Source organism: Anolis carolinensis, chromosome 5 (assembly GCF_035594765.1).
Source record: "Anolis carolinensis isolate JA03-04 chromosome 5, rAnoCar3.1.pri, whole genome shotgun sequence".
Lineage (NCBI taxonomy): Eukaryota > Metazoa > Chordata > Lepidosauria > Squamata > Dactyloidae > Anolis > Anolis carolinensis.
In genome coordinates, this window is record NC_085845.1 from 18,470,798 (window position 1) to 18,494,814 (window position 24,017).

Sequence of the window (24,017 nt, forward strand, 5' to 3'; positions counted from 1 at the left end):
CTATTATCCTGAAGGATTATATAGTTTGCCTGGCTGTCTGTACCATTCTCTTTATGCTGGATTTTGACAGTCCAGTTAAATGGCAGTACTAGAATGACACTGTTTCTTCTTTTGTGATTTTATTTTACCTGCTTAGCAATAATGTTTTATCAATGGGCACAACTCACCTAGAAGTTCTCTCTAGCAGCAGTCTTAAAATTTTCCTAGGAAAATGTCTCTCTAATTGTGCCATTCTTCCCAGCCCTGAGTTTTTTTTTTTTAAATTGAATATAAGGGTAATAAGGAGAAAGCTACAAATCCAAATGCTTTGCCCCCTTTCATAGGTTGCTTCCAAACAAAGCTTTTAGCATTACCAGTCAAAAGGAATTGCATAAGTTTTGTTTTTCCCACTTTCATGAACACTTTGTTGTAAGGTGAAAGAGAGAAAGCTGCAAGAAAACACCGGAAGCTTACAGATAGCAGCCCTTTTCTCCACCACCCTGAAATCTCATTTTTGAGGAAAAGAAGGTGCAGAATAAAAGCCCCATCTCAAAGCACCATTAGGAATGACTATCTTTCATGATGCCAGGAGATAGGGAACAGATTGTCTTCTAATATATTTTCCTTTTTCTGTGATTGTACGTGACTTCAAGTCACATGTTGATCGATAGCATTCCCATTAATTCTATATGGTTTTCTAAGGCAGGGAATATTCAGAAGTGGTTTTGCCAGTTCCTTCCTCTGAAGTATAGTCTACAAAACCTAGTACACATAGCTGGTCTTCCATCCAAGTACTGGTCAAAGCTGGCCACAGAGCAATCAAAAGGTTTGTCACAATATGGATCAAACATGTGTGCGCGCACATATGCCCTGCAAACACTTACTAATCCAAAAGTATTCTTCTCCACTAAGTTGGTATTGGTTGCAGAAATTATAAAGTTGCAATAAAAGTACTCTATGTAATCACCCTAGGTTGACAGTACATTTCAATAGAAAAGACAATAATGCTGGGTAAAGCAGTAGTCTATAGGAAAAGAAAAGGATACTGTTGTATATGGATTGATTGAGTCAAGAAAGCCTATGTTTGAAAGATTTGCAGGGCTGTTGCTGGCCCCTGAAGGTCTCTCATTCATAGGTAAAGGTAAAGGTTTCCCCTGAAGTTAAGTCCAGTCATGTCTGACTCTGGGGGTTGGTGCTCATCTCCATTTCTAAGCCGAAGAGCCGGCGTTGTCCGTAGACCCCTCCAAGGTCATGTGGCTGGCATGACTGCATGGAGCGCTGTTACCTTCCTGCCGGAGTGGTACCTATTGATCTACTCACATTGGCATGTTTTCGAACTGCTAGGTTGGCAGAAGCTGGAGGTAACAGCGGGTGCTCACTCCGCTCCCAGGATTTGAACCTGCTTCTTAGCAGGGGGTTGGACTGGATGGCCCATATGGTCTCTTCCAACTCTACTATTCTATGATTCTATGATTCTATGACCTGTGACCTTCCCGTCTGCAAGTTCAGCAGCTCAGTGCTTTAACACACTTCGCCACCGGGGTTTCCCTCTCATTCATAGCATTGCCCAAAATCGAAGTAAAAGCAGAACTGGGAGATCCCTTCCCAAATCATTCATAGTTTGGTCTTCTGTGCTCCATGGAGTTCAGTAGAGTGGCTTGTGAAAACCTACCAATGGATTTGAAGTAATCCAGGGCATTCTGAGCAGGCCCATGATACAGCATTCTTCCTGCAGCCAGCAAAGTCAATTGATCAAATAGTCTGAAGATGGAGTATCGAGGCTGATGGATGGAAAAGATTATTGTTTTTCCCTGCTTTGACATCCTGCAGAAAAAGCAGCCAGAAGAAGAAGAAAGAGGTCAACGGGCTACAAATACACAATCATAATAGTTTGATTTCACTTGACCTACTGTATATTGACTTCATAAGGCAGCTACAAACCCACACTGTTGGAGGGAAAGCATGAACTGTACCTCACAAAAGAATTCAGTGAAGAATATAAAAGGAAACAGACGACATAGCTCTCTCATTCGGCAGCTATGCAGTCTGCATTGTTAGAGGCAGATTGGGAGACTGTGAAAAGGGTTACATCTCATTAAAGAATGTTCAGATTCCTAAATCATGAGCTGCTACTCTTCCTAAAATAGTAAGGATAGCCAGAGTAACACTAATAACTATGAAAAAATGGGCTATACATATCCACAGACAGAGAGATAAATGGCTTATGTTATGTACTAAATTTTGCTTTATTTATTGCAGTTGTATCTCACATTTTACCTAAGAAGCTCTGGGATGCATATATGGACTTTTCCCAAGTCAGAACACACTTATGAGGTAAAGCAATCTAAGGATACATTTACACTGCAGAATTAATGCAGTCTGACACCACTTTAATTGCACCTGCACTCTATGGCTGAAGTCCTTATCAAATTACAGCTCCCAAGATTTCATGACACTCAGCCATATCAGTTAAAGTGATGTCAGACTGTATTATTTCTACAGTGTAATTGCACCCAGAGAAAGCATCAGTAACATATCACAAATTAACCCACAAGTGTATATGCCTTGTTCTTGATTAACTGCTCTGGCCTTCTCTTTTGCAGTGGTATGGAACTTCTTTCCAAAATAAGTTCTTATTTTCTTGTCACTGCTTTCTTTCTATAGCCAGGAAAAACTCTATTTGACTTCAATATCCCACACTTGATAGCTATTTTGCTTCCACGTGACTTTTTAAAAATCAGGGTTTAATCAAGCACTGCTCTATTCTTGCATGTTAAATATTGGCACATTATTAAGCATTAAATGCAGTGGGACATTTTAAGCACAGTGGCAATGAAATAATGGTAAATGCATTTTGAAAAAAACAGCTGAAAACAGCTTTCAATGCAAGTCCAATATGCACATTTTCATTAAATCACACAGCAAAATGGACTTGGACTCTTGCTTCTTTTTATTCCAGTTGAAGCAACTGCTGTCCAGTTTACTAAATGCAGAAAGGGAAATTATGCCACCTTGCCTAAGCAATTACCTTTTGAGGAGCAACAGCACCGCATTGGCTGTGCTGGCATCCAGTCCAGTGGTTGGCTCATCTAAGAACAAGACGGCAGGGTCGGTGATGAGCTCCATTCCTATATTAGTTCTTTTCCTCTCTCCCCCTGACACGCCACGAATAAACTGGGTTCCAACCTAATGTGAGACAAGTATTTTCATGGCATCATCTGGCTATATTATGGAAACTCTTCAAGACAGACTAGTTTCATATAGAAATGTTGATTCCAAATTCAAAAGTGGAAGTGGTGGAGGAGGGTATGAGACCAAAGTGTGCAGTAGCTCATTTTTGGCTTGTGCTAAATTATGCTTTTACACAACATTCTGTTCCAAGTACACAAAACTGAAAACAGAAGCCAGTATGCTTATTTAGTCTTCTTTGTGTTCTTGAAAAAAAATTAATTGTGTCAGAAGCGACTTCAGAACATATTGCAAGTCACTTCTGGTGTGAGAGAATTGGCTGTTTACAGAGACGTTGCCCAGGGGATCCCCAAATGTGTTACCATCCTGCTGGGAGGAGTCTCTCATGTTCCTGCAAGCTAGAGCTGACAGACAGGAGCTCACTCCATCGAGTTCAAACTGGCAACCTTCAGATCAGCAATCCAACCTTCAGATCAGCAGTTCAGCCAGCACAAGGGTTATTATGCCAGCTTCCAAGACCTAATTTCAATTCCTCTATTATCTAAGGTGACAAGGCCCTTTCCATTCTAGCACCTACTTATGGAACTGTGTTCCGAAGAAGGTTTGTCTGGTATCCTTTCATTGGAAGCGGGTAAAATCTTTTTCAGCTGCCAAGAACTTTTCCGCAGGAGAAGGAATGATACTGATCAACATATATTAAAACTAAGAATATTATTGACCCTCCTATATATTGTATAGTATTGAATATTTTATTGCATTGTATTATTTTTATGATTGCAAGCTGTTCCAAGAATATTGGCTGAAGAATAGCTAATGAATATCATAAATAAATGAAGTATGAGTTGCACTAAAAAATATTTAAAATGTCCTATTTTATTCATTCAATGTGTATGCAACGAAGTCCTAGCCATGTAGAAATAAACCAATGTAAGATTATGGACAGCAGTAAGCAGTCGGAGAAGTACTTGGCAATTCTTCTCTTTGGATGATTTCTTTGTTGTGTACTGTCAAATCAGTTATAATTTATGGCAACATTAAAGGTGAACTTATCACAGGGTTTTCTTGGCAGACTTTATTTATAGTTTCCTCTGACATTCCTCAGAGGCTGAGAGAGAGTGACTTGCCCAAGTTCACCCAGTGGGTTTCCATGGCCAAGTGGAGATATAAACCCTGGCATCCCAGGGTTTAGTCCAGCACTCAAACAGCTATACAACACTGGCTGTCTTAAAACTTTGCATAAAGTACTTTGTAACAACAGACCTTGGAGGAGTTACTTTCTTGGAATACAACTCACAAAATCGTCTCCCAAAAAGAATGAATTCATAAATGGAAATATTTCATAGTAAGCCATTACCTTAGAATCTGCCACTTTTGTCAAGCCCAGATCATTCAGGATCTGGTCAATCCTTTCATTCTTTTCTCTCTGCCTCACAGTTTTTGACAGTCGGAGGGCTGCTGAGAATTGAAGGTTCTCTCTCACAGTCAAGGTCCCCATCACCACGTCATCCTGAAAAGTCCAAAGGAAACTTCTAGGCCACTTCTAGGCACATGCTTCCCTGCAGCACACAAGTGGATCTCCCTGTAAACACCACTTTCCCCCTTGATCTGCCATGCCAATGGTGTCTTTAACTCCAAATATACACAGCTTATGCTGAAAGGGAGCTGGTCTACATATGACACTAGTTGTTTCTGATATATCTTTGCCTTGTGTGAATGATAAAATAATAAAATCAGAGATAATAATTTACCTGTACTACATATCCAGACATGCACTTGAAATTGGCCGGCTGAGGAGCACCATTGATGAGAACATCTCCGCTCAGGCCATGAGGATCTTTCCTTGCAGCTAAAATGTCCAGAAGACTAGAAGAAAAAGATTTTTAAAAAGTCTGTGTCACAGGTGACCTTATTCGTGTATAAAACACATTAGTGTCCAAACTAGAAATTGCAGCAACTGCAAATATTTTGTAAGGTTTTTGTTATATAAACAGGTGCCATGGAGACAGAGCAATATTAGAACCATATGGATTAGAGTCTCGAGTGCAGTCTTGTCATAAATCATATTTCTAAAAGCAACTACTTGTTTTTCAATTAAAGCTTCAATAAGCCAATAAACACTTCTTTTGAAATGCAAACAGTAGCTTCAGAAAAGACATTTTTACCAAGATTTTCATGCAGAGAATGTTTAGATATCCACCCCAAAATCTTGCAGTTCAAACTTGCTCAGGTTTCCCCCAGTCTGCGATTCACACAATAAGCTGCACACTCACTTTACTCAGATAAATCACACATATCATTTGATTCTGAGGTTTCTAAATAAGTTCCATAGTAGAGAAATTGCACAATGACATTTTCATATGTGTTTCAACACAAAGCAAAAAATACTGTACAGCTTCTTGCTCATTTTTGTTTGTAAAAGTTGGGGGGGAAAAGTCAAAAGAATCCCTGTCAAAACGTAAACAGCTACAAATGGGAGTCTGGCTTGTATATCTCTACAGTAAGCTTCTGTGTTTGAAGAAGTACAATTGTACACTAAAACCTTTGCTTGGAAACACTCAAGGTAACTGTGATAGGTTACAGCAAGCAACCCACAAATCAATAGTACATCTGCACCTTTTAGTGTAGAGTACAGCCAAGAAATGGTAGGTAATGTGCAAATAAGCCTATATTAGCAACCCCAGAACATCAGTTAAGATCATAACAGTAAACAACTTAATAGCTGTCATTCATCAGTACGCAACCATCATTGAGAAAATACCACAGAAAATCACAGAGGAACAGGGAGATGCCTACAGCATTATATCAGAATTGCAGAAACAGACAAAATTCTGGCAAAACTGTTTAGAGTTGGACAAACACCTTCCTGAGCATTATTCTATGAAATTATGATTTTATCTAAGAATTTGTGTTTATAAAAATGAACCCCTTTCATTAATTATTAGAAGACTTACGAAGATTTGCCACTGCCAGTTGGCCCCAGGATTGCATTCAAACCAGGTCTCATTATGCCACTGTAAAACAAAAATAGCCCATTCAACATGATCCATTTCTTCACTGGTACATAACATCTGTGAATCAAAATCAATCACATTTCAAGTCAATTAAAAAAGAGCACTGCTTGACTAAAAAGGTGAAATCTGGAGGGTAAGACTATATCAATATTCAGAACACAAAGTTAAACTTCATTTTCTTCTTACTTCCAAGAATTGGGATGCAGGTATGGGGTGACTACAACATTTTTCCATTATTTTTTCCTATTGAGGGGCTGAGTAAGCAAGCGAGAAAAATGAACAAGAGGAAGAAACGGAGGAAATTGATGTTCAATTATGACAGTACACCCTTTAGCCTTTCAGTTTCAATGTCAGTCCTAGAGGGTTTGTTTTTACATATTATCAACTCATTTCCAACTCATATTGTCCCTAAAGTGATCAGGGTTCAAAGTCGTGCTCCGCCATGGAAACCCACTGGACAAATCCCACTTTTTCAATGTCAGAAAGAGGCAAATGCAACATCTTCTGAACAAATCTTGCCAAGAAAGCCTTGTGATAGCTTTACATTAGAAGTTGACATGAGTTGGAAACAACTTGAAGGAACATAACATTAATTGCTGAGGTGATCCTACGCTTTGAAAGGCAATGTTCTCTCTTTTAAATAAACACATAGGTTTTTAAACCTTATCTTTAGGAATTGCGATGTAATGGTGCAAATATCTCTATTCACTCATTCACTATAACTTTTTATAGGTAAAGGTAAAGGTTTTCCGCAACATTAATTCTTGTCGTGTCTGACTCTGGGGGTTTGTGCTCATCTCCATTTCTAAGCCGAAGAGCCAACATTGTCCGTAGACACCTCCAAGTTCATATGGACAGCATTACTGCATGGAGCACCATTACCTTCCCTCTGGAGGTACCTATTGATCTACTCACATTTGAACTGCTAGGTTGGCAGAAGCTGGGGCTAACAGAGGGACCTCAGCCCGCTCACTAGATTCAAACCACCAACCTTTCAGTCAGCAAGTTTAGCAGCTCAGCGGTTTAACCCACTGTGCCACCGGGGACCCCTGTAACTTTTTATAGGTCTCTGAATTAAAAAAAAAAAAACCACTTGCCTGGTGGGAATAAGATATTACAGATGGTGCAAGATGCCATCAGTCACAACAACAACTACTGCCACCACCTAATACATTTGCTCCATATGGAAGATCCCTTATCATTAGTGTAACTTCTAGAGTGTAAAACAAAAATGAAATTCATTGCTCTATGTATCAAAAATTCTACATTGTCTTTTCAAATATTTTCATATCCTGTGAAAAGCAATGAAGGAAATAAACCAACAGTTCCAACAGCCTTAGACCCACAGATGTGAAATGTTAACATTAATTTTATGACACGTTGTGGTTTGAGAATGACTGCTTTCATAACACATTGTTTCAGTTTATGTAAGTGCATATTATGGAACAATCGGCAGGGAGTGACCCTTTTACCTCTCACACAATAAGAGCAACGCAATTCAGCTAGCACTCAGTGTAAAGCAAACGGAAGTAATGAAAATAAAAGAGGGAGCCCAGTTCAGAACAGCTTGACATGTCATGGTGACTTAGGGTGCATCCACATTGTAGAATTAATGCAGTTTGACACCATTTTAACTGCCATGGCTCAATGCTATGGAATCATGGGAGTCATAGTTTGTTGAAGCATCTGCAGTCTTTGGCACAGAAGGCTAAAGAGGCTGTGAAACTACAGCTCTCTTGATTCCATGGTTGTGAGCCATGACATTTAAAGTAGCATCAAACTGCATCAATTCTAAAGTGTAAATGCACCAGGTAAGAAACTGAATCAAGGAGCAATAATATGTGGAATCTTGAGATTCAGCATTTAACCTTTGGGTGCATCTACATCAGGCATGGGCAAACTTGACCCTCCAGGCGTTTTGGACTTCAGCTCCCACAATTCCTACTAGCCGGTGGGAGTTGAAGTCCAAAACACCTGGAGGGCTGCAGTTTGCTCATACCTGTTCTATAAGGAGCAAGCTTTCCTGCCTTCAGATAGGAGGCATCCCTGCTAATAACAAGCACTTGCCAGTACTAAAAGGGACAAACTTTTCAATCTCCCAAAAAAGAAAAAAAAACCCTTATAATAAGGTACACCTGTCAAATGTGGAGGACAATCTTATAAGGAACACCTGCCAGAAATTGTGGGAGTTGAAGTCCAAAACACCTGGAGGGCCAAAGTTTGCCCATGCCTGATCGACACGGTCCCTGATTATGTAAACTTAACTCTGACATTTCCAGTTTCATACAACACAAAAAGGGCAGAGGTGGCACATTTGGATGGGGAAAAGGTAGTAATCCCAACAGCTGATTTAAGGATTTGGGGAGTTGTACAGTAATCCAATACATAACTGTTAGATAACCTGTTTCATAACTCATTGTTTCAGCTTGTGTAACTTACATTACAGACTCCGGCACAGGAAGAGAGTCTGTTACCTTTCACACACATGGCAGCACAACGCGGTTAATTATTTATAACAATATTGAACATTTATGGTTTTGTATGCTCAGAGACCAAAGGGAAATCAAATACTAAGGCTGAACTCCAAACAAGTAAAACACACGTGAAAGAGAGAACTGTGTCTACAGAAATAGCTTTGCTTATACTGGTCAAGATTTCTAAGAGCTGGTGAATGTTACATGTTTGATACATGAACAGCTAGTGGCCAGGCTGTCTGGGAATTCTGGGAGATGTAGTCTTAAAAGGTAGCATTTCCATGTTCTAGGTTTTTCACTCTGTTTTCTAGAGAGATTAGCATCTTTGAAATTGGGCAGCAATTTATCTGTTTGAGGTTGCTTTTTTGTTTATTTTGAAGAAGACAAACAATTTGGTGTCGAACAAAACAAATTTAGCAGCTGTTTGTCAATAGCAAATCCATTTCACAAATAAGTTTTCTTGGAACAATATAAGACTTCACAGTGACCTTGTGATGTTTATCTGTTTATTTATTTTTGAAAATCTGTCTTGAATATACTATATGGACAATACCTTCTCATATGGAGGAAATAATTGGTGACAACAGGAAAATACTGGTACTGAGTCCTGTTAGAAAAGTGTCATGTCATGCTCTCATTATATCAAGATTTCTGCTCCAAGACTGGACGATCAAATGCTATTAATTGCTCAATACGTTGTATTATTTTATCTACACAGCAGCATGCTTCTTACAGGCATGATTGGCAGAACACCAATGTCAGCACCAGAGATTTCTCTTTTTCTTGCTGATTAAGTGCTCCACTTTGATCCTTGTCATTGCATATTGTGCAATTTTTAAGGAAGCCAAAAGTTTCGCTTACTAGCTTATGTTCAAGAGAGTCAGGGGAAAACGCATCTGCTTGCACAAAACAAAGCACCTGATTTTGACCTATTTCACATTGTAACTCCCCTTACACCCATAAAATCACTCCTGCTTAATAAATGACACTTTGGATCAGTGTGGGACATAGAGTGGAAGGCTGCAGTAAACCAGTAGAATTGGCAAAAAGTGAAACAAAACTACTGTCCAATTGCATAAAGCCAGCAGTGGATACAATCCACTGAAATTAAATAAAAGGGGGCCACATTAAAGTACAGTAGAGTCTCACTTATCCAACACTCGCTTATCCAATATTCTGGATTATCCAACGCATTTTTGTAGTCGATGTTTTCAATAAATAGTGATATTTTGGTGCTAAATTCATAAATACAGTAATTACTACATAGCATTACTGCGTATTGAGCTGCTTTTTCTGTCAAATTTGTTGTATAACATGATGTTTTGGTGCTTAAATTGTAAAATCATAACCTAATTTGATGTTTAATAGGCTTTTCCTTAATCTCTCCTTATTATCCAACATATTCACTTATCCAACATTCTGCCGGCCCATTTATGTTGGATAAGCGAGACTCTACTGTACTTCGATAGTGACCGCAGATCAGATGCAGTGTTCCTACATCTGCCTTTGCAAGTGTACAGAGGATTATCTTCAACTGAGAATGGCAAATAGAAGTCTCAAAAAAGGAACCTTTTCAAGATCAGTTGTCGGTGGAACTGAGAACTCATTGGCTTACAACCGCCTACACAACTAAAGGAAGCAATAATGCTTTTCTCTCATAAATTAACTGTGGGTTTAGAAAGATAAATGATATTTTATACTGTAAACCTCCACATGTTAATGGCCAAGAAACTGAACTATAAACCAAGACGTCTCTGGTCTGAATCTTTTCTAAGTTTGGGAACTCATTTAATAGTATTAAAGAAGCTGCTATTCTCTCAGCCTCAGTCGCTGATCTGCAATCCCAAATTCATAGGGATTATGAATTCAATATAGTTATAACAATAATTAACAGTCATGCCAGCCACATGACCTTGGAGGAATCTATGGACAACGCTGGCTCTTTGGCTTAGAAATGGAGATGAGCACCAACCCCCAGAGTCGGTCACGACTTGACTTAATGTCAGGGGAAAACTTTTACCTATAACAATAATTATTAGAGCATGAGAAAATTTATTTTTTAGACTACAAATCCCCCTGCCATCCAACGTACTAGTTGGGAGACTGAGACCATTGTAGTCCACAAAAATACATTTTCTAATCTCTCTCACAGATAATAAAGCTGACCTACAAATAAGCATTGCCACAGCAATTGCTGAGGTCTACATCACAGATGAAGGTTGTCTAGAAATTGTACTTATCATTTAAAAAGAAATGTAGTGGACCAATAGATTGAAAAACACATACTTGATATCCTTCAGAATGTCTTTCTCGACTGTTTTTCGACAACAGATCAAACCACTCTTCATCTTCACTCTGTAGTAGATGTTGTGAAAAGTCACGGTGGTGGCCCTCATTGAGCTCCTGGTAGACAACTTCCTGCCTGGAACACCGTTTGTATTGGACTCCGTCATTGTGATGTTGACTTGTGGGTTGTGAGCCATCTTTCTGGAGCAGCTTTACCTCTGTGGACCATTAAAAATGAAAATTATAGATTAATGAATGGTTTTCAGGCAAATACGTTTACACACTACACCTCATTAATGGGAGGAGGAATTTTTTGTGTCCTGAGCAACGGGAGGAGGAGTGAGAGTAGTGACTAAGATTAGTGTTTGCAATAATGACAAATATGTATGTCAAATATATTTGAAAAATGAACGCTGGTCTTGCTCTGTGAGAGAACAAATCGAGCGCAGCTGCCCCCGCCCCTCCTATGCAGTATATTTGAAAGACAACTTATAATTACTTCCAGCAACAATTTTAGCCATCCATCTTGCTCTTCCCCGTAATTTTCAGCTTTCAAGTTTTCTTTAACACGTTTTTGGCATTTCATGAGGCCCCAGAAGTTTCGAGGGGCAGAACATTCACTCTCAGACTCATCGGAGCTTCCCAGTTCTCATTTAAAAATCAACTAACATTGAATTTATTTACAAAAAAAAAAGGAAGGTTTGCGGGAGGGGGATCTAGGGACGAAGAAATATTTTTAAAGAGTTATCCCATCAATACTGTTTATAAACAGCTTTTGCTGCAAAGGAAACCCAATGAACTTACTTGATCTTAATCCTGGACATTATATATCTGTGTATTACATGTTGGATTCACTTCTACTGCACCTTTAGTGCAGAATACTGACAGCAAGCATGAATTTCCAGATTATAGCATGTTCTCCTGATACAAGCAGTATAGTAGGTTGCCAATGTTCTAAGCCCTTCTACCAGAGAAAAGTTGCCATTGGAGGAAAGACAGTTTAGAAGACAATCTACTACTTTGAAGATTATGCACATGATCTCATTTTCTGAATTATCCTTTGTACAGAAATGATCTTGCTCAGAGACTCTTATTTGTTTTGTCACCTTCATCACCTATTTATCGTGTTTCCAGCAACATACTCAGGTTCCTGGTTAATTCCCATCCACTTCCAGCCTATACATTTTAACGACAAAATAACATTTGCAACTTTCACATCACGCTCATCAGTCATCACTATAGGTGTCATCTTGAGGCTCCTTGACTTGGTCTTTCTGCAATATCTTTTCAGAGGTCAATGCTGATTCAAGCATCTGTTCTACTAGCCTTCAGAAGGTGAGAAATTCTTCAGATGCTTGGCACCAACTGTATCAAAGAGGAAATATTGTCAGGTGATGGCCTAATGCCATCATACTGTGATACAACTGCATCACAAAGCATGAATGGGAACAAAAAGTAGACAAGTCTGGGTTAAACAAGAGGTCTCACTTGCAGTTGGACGAAGGGAAGGCTGGACTTTTTACAGAAATGTGTTTCCTTCCAGAAATAATCTATATCCCAGTATATTGCAAGTATATTGACAAGTTGACAAGCTACGTTTGTCCTTCTGCTCCAAAGGTATGCTGTGTATAGTAGGCATTGGCAAACTTCGGCCCTCCTGGTGTTTGGACTTCCACAATTCCTAACAGCCTAGTGGTAGAAGGAATTGTGGGAGTTGAGGTCCAAACACCTGGAAGGCCAAAGCCTGCCCATGCCTGCTATATAGTCATGTATAAATCTAGAAATTGTAGTAAAAAATTGATCCAAAAACCTGATTGAGTAATCCATGGGCCAAAGCAAAATATACATAGATAAATCTCAGCAGTAACCCCATAAACTATGGTGCTACTGATGGAAAACTGTTGGGTTTTTTTTCGTGTCAGGAGCAACTTTTTGGGGTTTTTTCCCGTGTCAGGAGCAACCGGAGTTGCTTCTGGAGTAAGAGAATTGGCCGTCTGCAAAGACGTTGGCCAGGGGATGTCCGGATGTTTTGATGTTTTTATCATCCTTGTGGGAGGCTTCCCTCATGTCCCCGAATGAAGCTGGAGCTGATAGAGGGAGCTCATCCATGCTCTCCCCAGGTGGGATTCGAACCTGGCAGCCTTCAGGTCAGCAACCCAACCTTCAAGTCACGAGGCTTTAAACCACTACACCATCTGAGGCTCCATGGAAAATGGTAAATCACACAATCTGAAGGTGATTATCTTTTAATGGGGCTCCTCAAAACTCTGCACTATCCTTGTGGTCTACGGAAAGGTAGATGTGGAAAATGAAGTGGCCTCATTCACCCAGAATAACCCCAAAGCCAACAGATGGAAGAGTCAACCAAGTTAGCAACAGGAAGTAAAACGGCAAGAAATACCATAGTACTTGAATAAACTATACGGTGGATGTGTGACCTTTGGTATTCTCTCCTGATTAATTAAGGAATTTCTGATAAATGCCAGTGCTTTTGAATGCCAAGACTGGTGGGAAAATTCAAGCACAACTTTCTCAAAATATAATGTTTACCTCTCCCCTTGAATCCCATCTTGAGGTTTATTTGTCCCCATTGGAAAGATTTTAAAAGAAAGAGGAAATCAGATGAACAAGTCTTTTTAAATACTGGTCTTAAGTCATTTTCAGAACATTAGTTAATATTTTGCTGAGTCCAAACTGCAGCATGCCCAATAGCATCTTTGAGATGGTCCTTTGGATCCTCCTCCCCCCCCCCCCCCCAATGATCACAGAAAATGTAGGTGACAAAAGAACTGGCAAGACTTAGAATCTTTACAGTTCTGTGCTTTTATTCACACTGTATATTTGTACCACTATGATTCCACTTTTACTTCCAGTGCAACACTTGTGTTTGATGTAGCAGTTGTGCTCTCTGGCTGAGAATAGCAAATGTCTCTCTCCAAACTGCACATCCCAAGATTACATGAAACATGGCAGTTAGTGTGGGATCAGAGCATTAAAACTATATAGTATAGGACCTTTTTTCTCTCGCCTTACTGACTCCCAGTTTTCCTGATTGTATTTATTTGTTGTGTTCATTGTGGTTTCAATTCTTTTTCTAGTTCTATGAGTGTTTTTTTCCTGCATCTGTATAACTCTGAGAAACTCGAACCTGCATATGATTTTTAAGTAGATATGACATGATTATGTTTAGATTCAACATTGAAGGAACTAGCAGGGATAACTAACTGCATTTTCACGTAGATTACCATTCTAATTTTTTTTGTTAAGTTTTTTTCCTTGTGTCAGGAGCAACTTGAGAAACTACAAGTCACTTCTGGTTTGAGAGAATTGGTCATCTGCAAGGACATTGCCCAGGGGACGCCCGGATGTTTTGATGTTTTTTACCATACTTGTTGGAGATCTCTCATGTCCCCGCATTGAGTTGGAGTTGGCAGAGGGAGCTAATCTGCACTCTCCCCAGGTTGGATTTGAACTGGCAACCTTCAGGTCAGCAACCCAACCTTCAGGTCAGCAGTCTGCCAGCACAAGAGTTTAACCCATTGTGCCATCGGGGGCTTTTATTGTTAAGTGAGTGCATGTCAATCTAGAATACAAAAGGATGCTGTTGAAAGAAGGAGAACAAGAAGAACAGATTTTTGATAACAATAGAAGTGGTAAGGTAAGGTCCTCAGATAGAGAAATATGGAAATCGTCACATGTGAATGTTGACGGGCGGAATTCTTGTTCATTTATTTGTATTCTAAATATTTCATCTTGTCAGTCAGCAGGATACATTTAAATACTAATATTGCTGGGGAGGGGCAGAGAACAGAAAAAGCAAAAAAGAACAGCATTCACAGTGCAACCCTATATCTGCCTGCAACTCTATGCATGCAATAGAGCTCCATTAGACTTGCCCACAGTGTAACCTCAATTAGCCAAATGCTCTCCAAAGCAGAAAAAGATTTAGCCAGAATTCTAAATAACTTTGCTAAAACTACTAATATAATTTTCATCAAGTGTTGCACTGCACATGAAATTTGCCATCACATAAAAAGCTGTAATTGCCATAAACATAAACCAATAGTGGGACATGATAGGGCGATCTTGGGAAACAATTCAGACACAAAGTACCATAAATGATCTCCTTGATACATCCTGAGCCCCAACTATTTAGTGAAACTCTCTGAGCACGGAAGAACCATTTGCTTCCTTGTGCTTAATTTTATATAACTAAAGGATACAGGGAATGCACATCAGGATCTACAACTGATTATTATTAGATTAGCATTGTTATCTCTAACCTCCAGTTGTTTAATCTTAAAAAGACATTCAACCCTCCCCCAATATGTTTGAATTTGTTTAAACTTCCAAAAAAGGAAAATCTTTGTGTAAGCTCTAATTCTGGAACTAAAAAAAATGTGCTGAGTTCACATGCACTTTATTACACATTTTTTTGTATCTTTCTGAGTCACCAATCTGCACTTAAGTAATTTAGTGGGCCTCTGAGTTACAACAAAAGCAAATGAAAATTATATTTTTAAGAGGAGGGAGACTGCAATTCTGAGTACCTCAGAAGTAAATTTTCCAAGCTATTGAGAGACCCAAGTCAAAAGTCTGTTCACTCATTATCCTGACGACTAAAAAAGTAGACTGTGCATCAGTTTTCAATATCACACAACACTTTTCTACCTAAAAAATACACAGCCAGTGGGTAGATGAAATACCCTGATCTTTGTTCTTATTTTAAATGGGCTTAAGCGCAATTTCTACATCATTCCAGACCAGCATGCTATAGATGTTTTTTGTGTGTCACGTTCAGCTGCGTTCTAAATAAAATGTGAGCAGAAATCTCACATTGAGTTTCCGCAAGTGATAGTCACAATGCCTTTACACACTTTCTTGAGAGATAAACTCTCCCAAAACCCCTACGTCTGAATCAAAATGCAATTGATTGTACCATTAGATTTGTATACATTATTTGGGAGCAGTCTTCTGTAGGACTGAAAATAATTTTCCAATTCAGTACGCATTCAATGACATTCTTATGTCTGGATTAATAATGTTAAAAATATGGAAAACCAGGAATGCTTTTCCTTGCCGTTTTTGCCGTGTGATTAATTAAAAACTCTTTTAAAAAAAGCTTTGGAATATGCTGTATTCATAATATTTAATGTTTTTATCTGTTATATATTATCTTGGGCACTCCTTGGTCAAAAACTTAATAGATACCAAATAATGTCATTTGAGTCAAATTTCCTATTACTAATTTAATATACATGTTCATGCCTATGTTATTTAGGCCAAAAAAATCCCTTTTCAGAAAAGAAGTCCTGTGTTTGGGAGCGGAGAGCTGGAAAATGAACTACTAATGAAAAAGGAAAAATTACAGTAGAGTCTCGCTTATCCAACGTAAATGGGCCGGCAGAAGCTTGGATAAGCGAACACATTGGATAATAAGGAGAGATTAAGGAAAAGCCTATTAAACATCAAATTAGGTTATGATTTTACAAATTAAGCACCAAAACATCATGTTAGACAACAAATTTGACAGAAAAAGTAGTTTAATACACAGTAATGCTATGTAGTAATTACTGTATTTACGAATTTAGCACCTAAATATCACGATATATTGAAAACATTGACTACAAAAATGCGTTGGATAATCCAGAACGTTGCATAAGCGAGTGTTGGATAAGTGAGACTCTACTGTACATTATTTTGCAAACCTACTGAATTGGCAAAATCTCCTCTGATCATTCCTTGCCTTAGAAAACTGTATTACATCAATAGGTTATAAGTTATAGTAGTAGTAGTAGTAGTAGTAGTAATAAGTTATAAGTCATAGTAATAATGTATGTATGTAGGTGTCTTCAAGATGCCTGTCAACTGTAAATGAAGACACCCACATACACACACTGCTACTAATCAAAACCTATTGCTATTATTATTAGGTAAAAGTTGCTTATTTCCCATAGAAATAATTCATTCCTGCAGATTTTAAATGAATAGGGACAGGTACAAACTCAGCAAGAAGCTCATACTACCAAACTGAAGCACTAGCTATTCAAAAGTTAAGCAAGTATTTTTTTAATCGTGTCAGAAGCGACTTGAGAACATACTGCAAGTCACTTCTGGTGTGAGAGAATTGGCTAACTACAGAGACGTTGCCCAGGGGATGGCCAGATGTGTTAGCTGGGCGGCTTCTCTCATGTCCCCGCAAGCTAGAGCTGACAGTCGGGAGCTCACTCTGTCTTGCGGATTCAAACTGGCAAACTTTAGGTCAGCAACCCAACCTTCAGGTCAGCAGTCTGCCAGCACAAGAGTTTAACCCATTGTGCCATCGGGGGCTTTTATTGTTAAGTGAGTGCATGTCAATCTAGAATACAAAAGGATGTTGTTGAAAGAAGGAGAACAAGAAGAACAGATTTTTGATAACAATAGAAGTGGTAAGGTAAGGTCCTCAGATAGAGAAATATGGAAATCGTCACATGTGAATGTTGACGGCCGGAATTCTTGTTCATTTATTTGTATTCTAAATATTTCATCTTGTCAGTCAGCAGGATACATTTAAATACCCTGTCTTGTGGATTCAAACTGGCAAACTTTAGGTCAGCAACCCAACCTTCAGGTCAGCAGTTCAGCCGGCACAAAGGTTTAACCCATTGAGCCACCGCGGCTCCACAATCAAGTATTGAAAAGCAGAAGATAGTTTCATATAACCTTTGATTTGGCCCATTGTAGCCCATTATACAAATTTGTACATTTCTATAGAATCTAAATATTCTAAAGACACCAGGTTCTGTCTGATTTTGAATCTTAAAAAGTCAGTTTTGTTTAGTGTTTACGTACTTGGATGAGAGACTGCTGCCAATTAATATTAGAAGCCGTAGGCTATATTTTAGAGGAAGGAATTTGCAAAACCACTTCTGAATATTCTTTGTCTAAGAAAACCTATGAAATTCCTTGGGTCACCCTAAGACAAAGGGTGACTTGAAAACACATACAGATATGCACTTATTTCTATCATTTCCAATAATGCTCACTCAAAGCTGATGTCTTTAAATAACTAGTTGTGAGTCTTTCCTTCCTTGATCTGGTGAAGTGTAATTATAACACTTTCCCTTTTAGTTAGAGCAGCATGAAAAGGCAAGAAGTAACAGGCCAGTTACACAAGCCGCTGGCTTGTTATCAACACAGAACATTAACTGCAAACCCACAAGTTCTGTTGCCCGCCCATGTGCAACTGCAATTCTCCATTCACAGAGAACCACAACCGCAAAAAAATAATAACCGCGGGTAAAAGGAAGAGGGAAAAGGAGAAGGTAGAAGACAGTTCCCAGAAGTTGATTTTGAACTTACCAGATGCAGAATAAGAAAGAATGAGATGCCAGAAGAATGGGATGCCAGAGGCAAATCCAGATCCAGTTGGAGCAGGAGTTCGATTCGAGTATCTTGGAGAGTTTGGAGAAAGGCCGAGTCGTCCTCTTGAAAGGGGCACCCAGGGGCCACTTTCTGTGACTTGCAGGGACACCCTATTCAGACTTCACTCTGTCTCCGTCTGTCATCCAGACAACTGCTCTTGCAAAGGCTTTGTACTGGAGGCTGTTCACCCCTCCCATTTCCAGATGTAATTATTGAAGGGGTGAAAGGTCTCTTTTTAGGGAGGGGCGAACACAGACGCACGCTTCTCCCTTGACTTTTTGTTTGAAGAGCTGACAATGCTGGCAGGAACCACCCGTTGCTCTGTGGCAGAAGGAAACTCTTTGGTCCTACTGCCAAGCCAGGGACCAAATTTGCCGGATAGGGAGGGCTGGGTGCTTGATTTGGGATGGAAGCTTGTATGTGGGAAAGAAAAATTAAGGCTCAGTGACTGGTCATACTTGACGATGCTTATGCAAACTTATTTCTTTATAATCCTGTCTCTGTTTGAGTGTTCAGATGACTCGTGGCACAAGGGAGAGGTCTACCTTGTCTTCAGTTTGCAATTTAGAGAAGGGTATCTAGATAACAGCGCTCCATGCAGTCATGCCGGCCACATGACCTTGGAGGTGTCTACGGACAACGCTGGCTCTTCGGCTTAGAAATGGAGATGAGCACCAACCCCAAGAGTCAGACACAAATGGACTTAATGTCAGGGAAAACCTTTACCTTTACCTTTATCTAGATATAAAAACCAGCATGGTGTAGTCCTTTGAGCACTGTACTATGACTGGAGAATAGGGTTTGAATCCCTGTTGGCCATGGAAACCCACTGGGTGACCTTTGGAGAGTCACTCTCAGACTCATCTTAGGGTCACCATAAGTCAGAAATGACTTGAAGGCACACAACAACAGCAATCTGGAATTATCAGAAACAGAGCTACCTCTAACTACAGATCCTAGGATTTCATAGATGTTGCTATGGCCACTGAAATTGAACCATTGTACTACTGTTATGTGGTGTAGACAGATGTAGAATGAGTGCCACTCCCCCCCCCCCCCTTCAGACAGCAAATTCATCATTCAATTTTGGATCATTCAATGTTTGCTGGAGACAAAGAAAGGTAGAAGGGTTTTTTTAAGCGGTATTCTGAATACTGAGTTGTTGACTCAGGACCAGAAAGAGGTTTTTTCTTAGAAAACTAAGTTTTGTTTTCTAGGAGAAATGTATCTTCATATGACATACAGGCAGTCCCCAAGTAACAAACAAGGTAGGTTCTGTAAGTTTGTTCTTAGGTGAAATTTGTATGTAAGTCAGAACAGGTACATTTTTAAAGTGTAACTGCAGTCATATATCAATTATAATGATTTTGTGGCACCATAAGAACCAGGGATGTTGTGACCCAGTGCTGATCATTGAGTTTAGCAACCCTAATATATATAGATGCCTCTCAACCATGCGAGACAGAACTGACATTAGAATAGACTCTTTAGACACCGGAGTATCAGAGTACTTTATCTAATGAGAATCCTCACTCCAGTACAGTCAACAAGGCCAACCCAAAACATTTAACTCAAAGGATTAAATGACATCTATAATGTTGCATAAGCTAAACATTGTGTGTCCCTCTGTATAGTAATGTAGTATGTTTAAATAATGTCAGGGTGTCCTGGAAGGCTGATAGAAAGGTGTGGAATGTCTCTGGTGAAGTGTATTTGCATAAGAGAGAAAGAACTTTTATCAGAGGAAGCAAACAAATCACACATGCAGCAAGGCTGCAGTTGTTCCTGGGGACGTGGGTGACCATGGGAGCATTTTTATATAACTGTAAGACATTTGTATATTTTTAATATTTTAATTTACAAATTAATTAATTATTTTAATTACATCCTTTATATCTTTATTGATTTTTGTATTGTTTTTTAATATGTTGCTAGCCAACCTGTATCCATCATCAGGAGAAAGGCAGACTATAAATAAATACAATAAAATGTTAAAAAGGGACAGATATTTGAGTTTGTAAAATAAGTACTCTCTGGACCATCTCCCACTGGGAAAGCAGTGAGAAAGGAGTGATGACATGTGATAATTCTTAGTCTAAAACCTTATGGTCCTTCAATTGCAATTTGCCTGCCTTGTGTGATAAACTTCTGGAGAGGGGGATGCTGTGATGTGAATGAGAGTGTCAGAAAAGGAACATGTAAGGGATAAATACATTGATATGTAACTTAATACTGTGGATGTTTTACAATGGTTACAAAGTGTTTATATGTTGGAGGATGGTAAAGAGCTGGATATAGCAACATACATTTATAACTCATTTGTAACCATTGTCACTTCCAATATAGAGACATATAATTAAATAGATCGAGGGTGGGAATCAAATAGCTCTCCAAACAAACTCCTAGCATGCTTGACTATTTGTGGTGCTTTCAAGGGCTGCTAGAAAAGACAGCCCAACAACATTTGGAAGTCAATTCCTTAATCAGAGCCTAAAAGTTAGATTTTATACACTGGAAGAAGGGAGAGCTGTGTCAGATAGAGATGCTGGCAGCAGAAAAGACCTGCAAGAAGATTGTGTTTATTAAATATATTAAATGGATATTAAAACATTTATTGTGCTTGTTATGTGTCTCAAAGTCATTTCCAAGCTATGGTAATCCTATCGCAGGGTTTTCTTGGCAAGATTTGTTCAGCAGAGGTTTGCCATCGCCTTCCTCTGTATCTTGAGTGCAACTTTCCCAAGGTCACCCAATGAGCAAAGATTTGAACCTTGGTCTCCAGAGTCATAGCCCATCACTTGGAGCACTACATCACATGTACATTTAAATACATGTGTTTGCCATTATATGGAGCAAAGGGACTCCCAGTGTTCTCTGTCCTAATCGCCTGCCCTCCATCACATCTTCTACTTCAATTCCATCAACAGTAAGTCCAGCCCTCATAATAAGTATACCTGCTTCTATCACCACATCCGGCTATAGTTAAGCAGCCAGAAATTAAGGTTCTTAAACAAAGGGAGCTAAAACAAGCTAAAGAACACCACTTTTCCTGTTTTTCAAAACAAAGCTTCCTTGTCGATTTTGCAGATTGCACGAGGAATCATGCAGGAAGGGGACCATGTTATTCTTTTGCACTGGTCCAAGAAAAATAAATGTTTGGGCATTGCCCCAAGCTGTATCCATTAAATAGAAGCACTTGCGATTATATCAGCTTTTATGGAAAGGGGTATGTTTCAGTGCTAGGATGTGGGATTTTCATGTTTTTATTTATTTTCATTGATTATATTATGAATGCCATTGCTATGATCACTATTTCATCACCAATAGGCAGCCTACATATTCCAAGGTCTTTCTTCCATTCCCAGATTAACAATTAGAAGTAACAGGCCTGGAAAGATGTCGACATAAATCCTTACACAAAACTTTCGCTACTAAACCAAGATTCAGATAAAATATAAAGCAGTGCTGAGTCCAGCGCAGCCGTCAATCATTATTCCAACTTCATGAACATGGAGCAAAACATGGTATTGTATAAGAAATGTCCTCACCCATAAAACCTGGTTTCTTTTCCTATTTGGTAATGAATGCATGACAGCCACTCATAAAACTATAAAAATATCCACAGCAATATAATAAAAAGTTGCCATGCCCCAAGAGAGCTAGTTATATAAAACTTCTTGACCTTTTAGTTCTGGCATTTATGATGATCTGTCAATTATAAAACATATGATTTAGATATGGAAACTGTTTGACATTCTTTTCATCTAGACTTCTATGAAATCTTCATTGGAAGTTTTACTCAAAAAGAGAAAAACCAAGGAGTGACTTCATATCAACTCTGCCAGCAAGTATTTGAAAGTAGGCTTCTTTTATGTTGTCTTTGTTCACAATCTACTGCTAAGCCTCACAAAGATATGGACTTGACTACTTTAATCAGTAAAACACAGGAAACACATGTTCACGATACCGTAGAAGAGTAAAAGGCAAGGGAGTTTATGTATGTATTTATTTATTTACTATACCTTTACCCCGCTCTTCTCACCCCAAAGTGGACTCAGAGGGGCTTCGAAGTGGACAATCTTCAAAGCAATACAACAGCAGATACAATATACACAAATATAAAACATTAAAATTAAAAGTCATAGCTTATTAAGACATTACATTAATACAGTAAAATCAGCTGTTAAAACCACACAAATCCGAAGTCATAGCCCAGGGTCCATTCCAATTGTATTACACTTACATAATTGTCACCTATTGCACTGCCTGTTCTCCAAAGGCTTGGTCCCATAGCCAAGTTTTCCATTTCTTTCTGAAGGTCAGGAGGGAGGGAGGTGATCTAATTTCACTGGGAAGGGAGTTCCACAGCCAAGGGGCCACCACTGAGAAGGCCTTGTCTCTTGCCCCTGCCAGTCACACCTGCGAAGGATGCTGGACCGAGATCAGGGCCTTTCCGGAAGATCTTAACCTCCAAGGTGGTTCATAGAGGGAGATACGTTCCAACAGGTAAGCTGGGCCAGAACCATTTAGGACAGTGGGTCCCCAGATGTTTTGGCCTTCAACTCCCAGAAACCCTAACAGCTGGTAAACTGTCTGGGATTTCTGGGAGTTGTAGACCAAAACACCTGGGGACCCACAGGTTGAGAACCACTGGTTTAGGGCTTTATAGGCTAAAGCCAGCGCTTTGAATTGTGTTCAGTACCAGACTGACAGCCAGTGGAGCTGATGTAACGGGGATTGTACACTCCCTGTACTCCGCTCCAGTGAGCAGTTTGGCTGCTGCCCTATGCACTACTTGAAGCTTCTGAACAGTCTTCAAAGGTGGTCCCACGTAGAGCGCATTGCAGTAGTCTATACAAGGTGTAACAAGAGCATGGACCATCATGGCCAAGTCTGACTTCCCAAGGCATGGGCACAACTGACGCACACATTTTAATTGTGCGAAGGCTCCCCTGGCCACCACCAAGACCTGGGGTTCTAGGCTCAGTGAGGAATCCAGGAGGACACCCAAGCTGAGAACCTGTGATTTCAGGGGGAGTATAACCTCATCCAGAGCCCCGGTAGTAAAGTGTGTTAAAGCACCAAGCTGCTGGACTTGCAGACCGAAAGGTTGCAGGTTCAAATCCTGGGAGTGGAGTGAGCACCCGCTATTAGCTCCAGCTTCTGCCAACCTAGCAGTTCGAAAACATGCCAATGTGAGTAGATCAGTAGGTACCTCTCCAGCGGGAAGGTAACAGTGCTCCATGCAGTCATGCCGGCCACATGACCTTGGAGGTGTCTACAGACAACGGCAGCTCTTCGGCTTAGAAATGTAGATGAGCACCAACCCCCAGAGTTAGACATGACTGGACTTAACGTCAGGGGAAACCTTTACCTTTACCTATAACACCATCCAGCATAGAGTTAGGAACAAAGAAGAAACAGATTAACATATTTAGTAAACTATAAGTTTTCCTGCTATCAGTTTTGTGATTTCTACAGCCATTATCATCAACTATGCATGAGATTTAATCTGGTATTGTTTACCTGTTTTAAGATGCCTCAAGTAGGTGAAAACATAAAAGCCGAGCTATAAATTGAAATGTATAAATACATGCATACACATAGGGACAGTTTAAAAAAAAGCAACTTTTAAATTGGGTGTGTTTTTTATTTAGTGGGGTGTTTTATATTG

At 39.5% G+C, this 24,017-nt stretch overlaps 1 protein-coding gene across 3 annotated transcripts in view; it reads right to left on the bottom strand.

Moving 5' to 3' along the window:
• LOC100567919 (broad substrate specificity ATP-binding cassette transporter ABCG2) overlaps positions 1–24,017 on the bottom strand; it is a 41,603-nt gene that overhangs the window by 16,063 nt on the left and 1,523 nt on the right. For 2 of the 3 annotated variants that reach the window (XM_008111033.3, XM_008111032.3), the window contains exons 2-7: positions 10,940–11,157; positions 6,120–6,179; positions 4,917–5,031; positions 4,523–4,675; positions 3,008–3,165; positions 1,652–1,803 (exon numbers count right to left, since the gene is read on the bottom strand). In XM_008111033.3, the coding sequence (XP_008109240.1) occupies positions 1,652–1,803; positions 3,008–3,165; positions 4,523–4,675; positions 4,917–5,031; positions 6,120–6,179; positions 10,940–11,136 (835 nt within the window). In that variant the 5' untranslated portion in view covers positions 11,137–11,157. Of the gene's footprint in view, positions 1–1,651; positions 1,804–3,007; positions 3,166–4,522; positions 4,676–4,916; positions 5,032–6,119; positions 6,180–10,939; positions 11,158–18,280; positions 19,045–24,017 lie in introns of those variants that run through there. The other variant, XM_003221245.4, reaches the window with a different exon arrangement.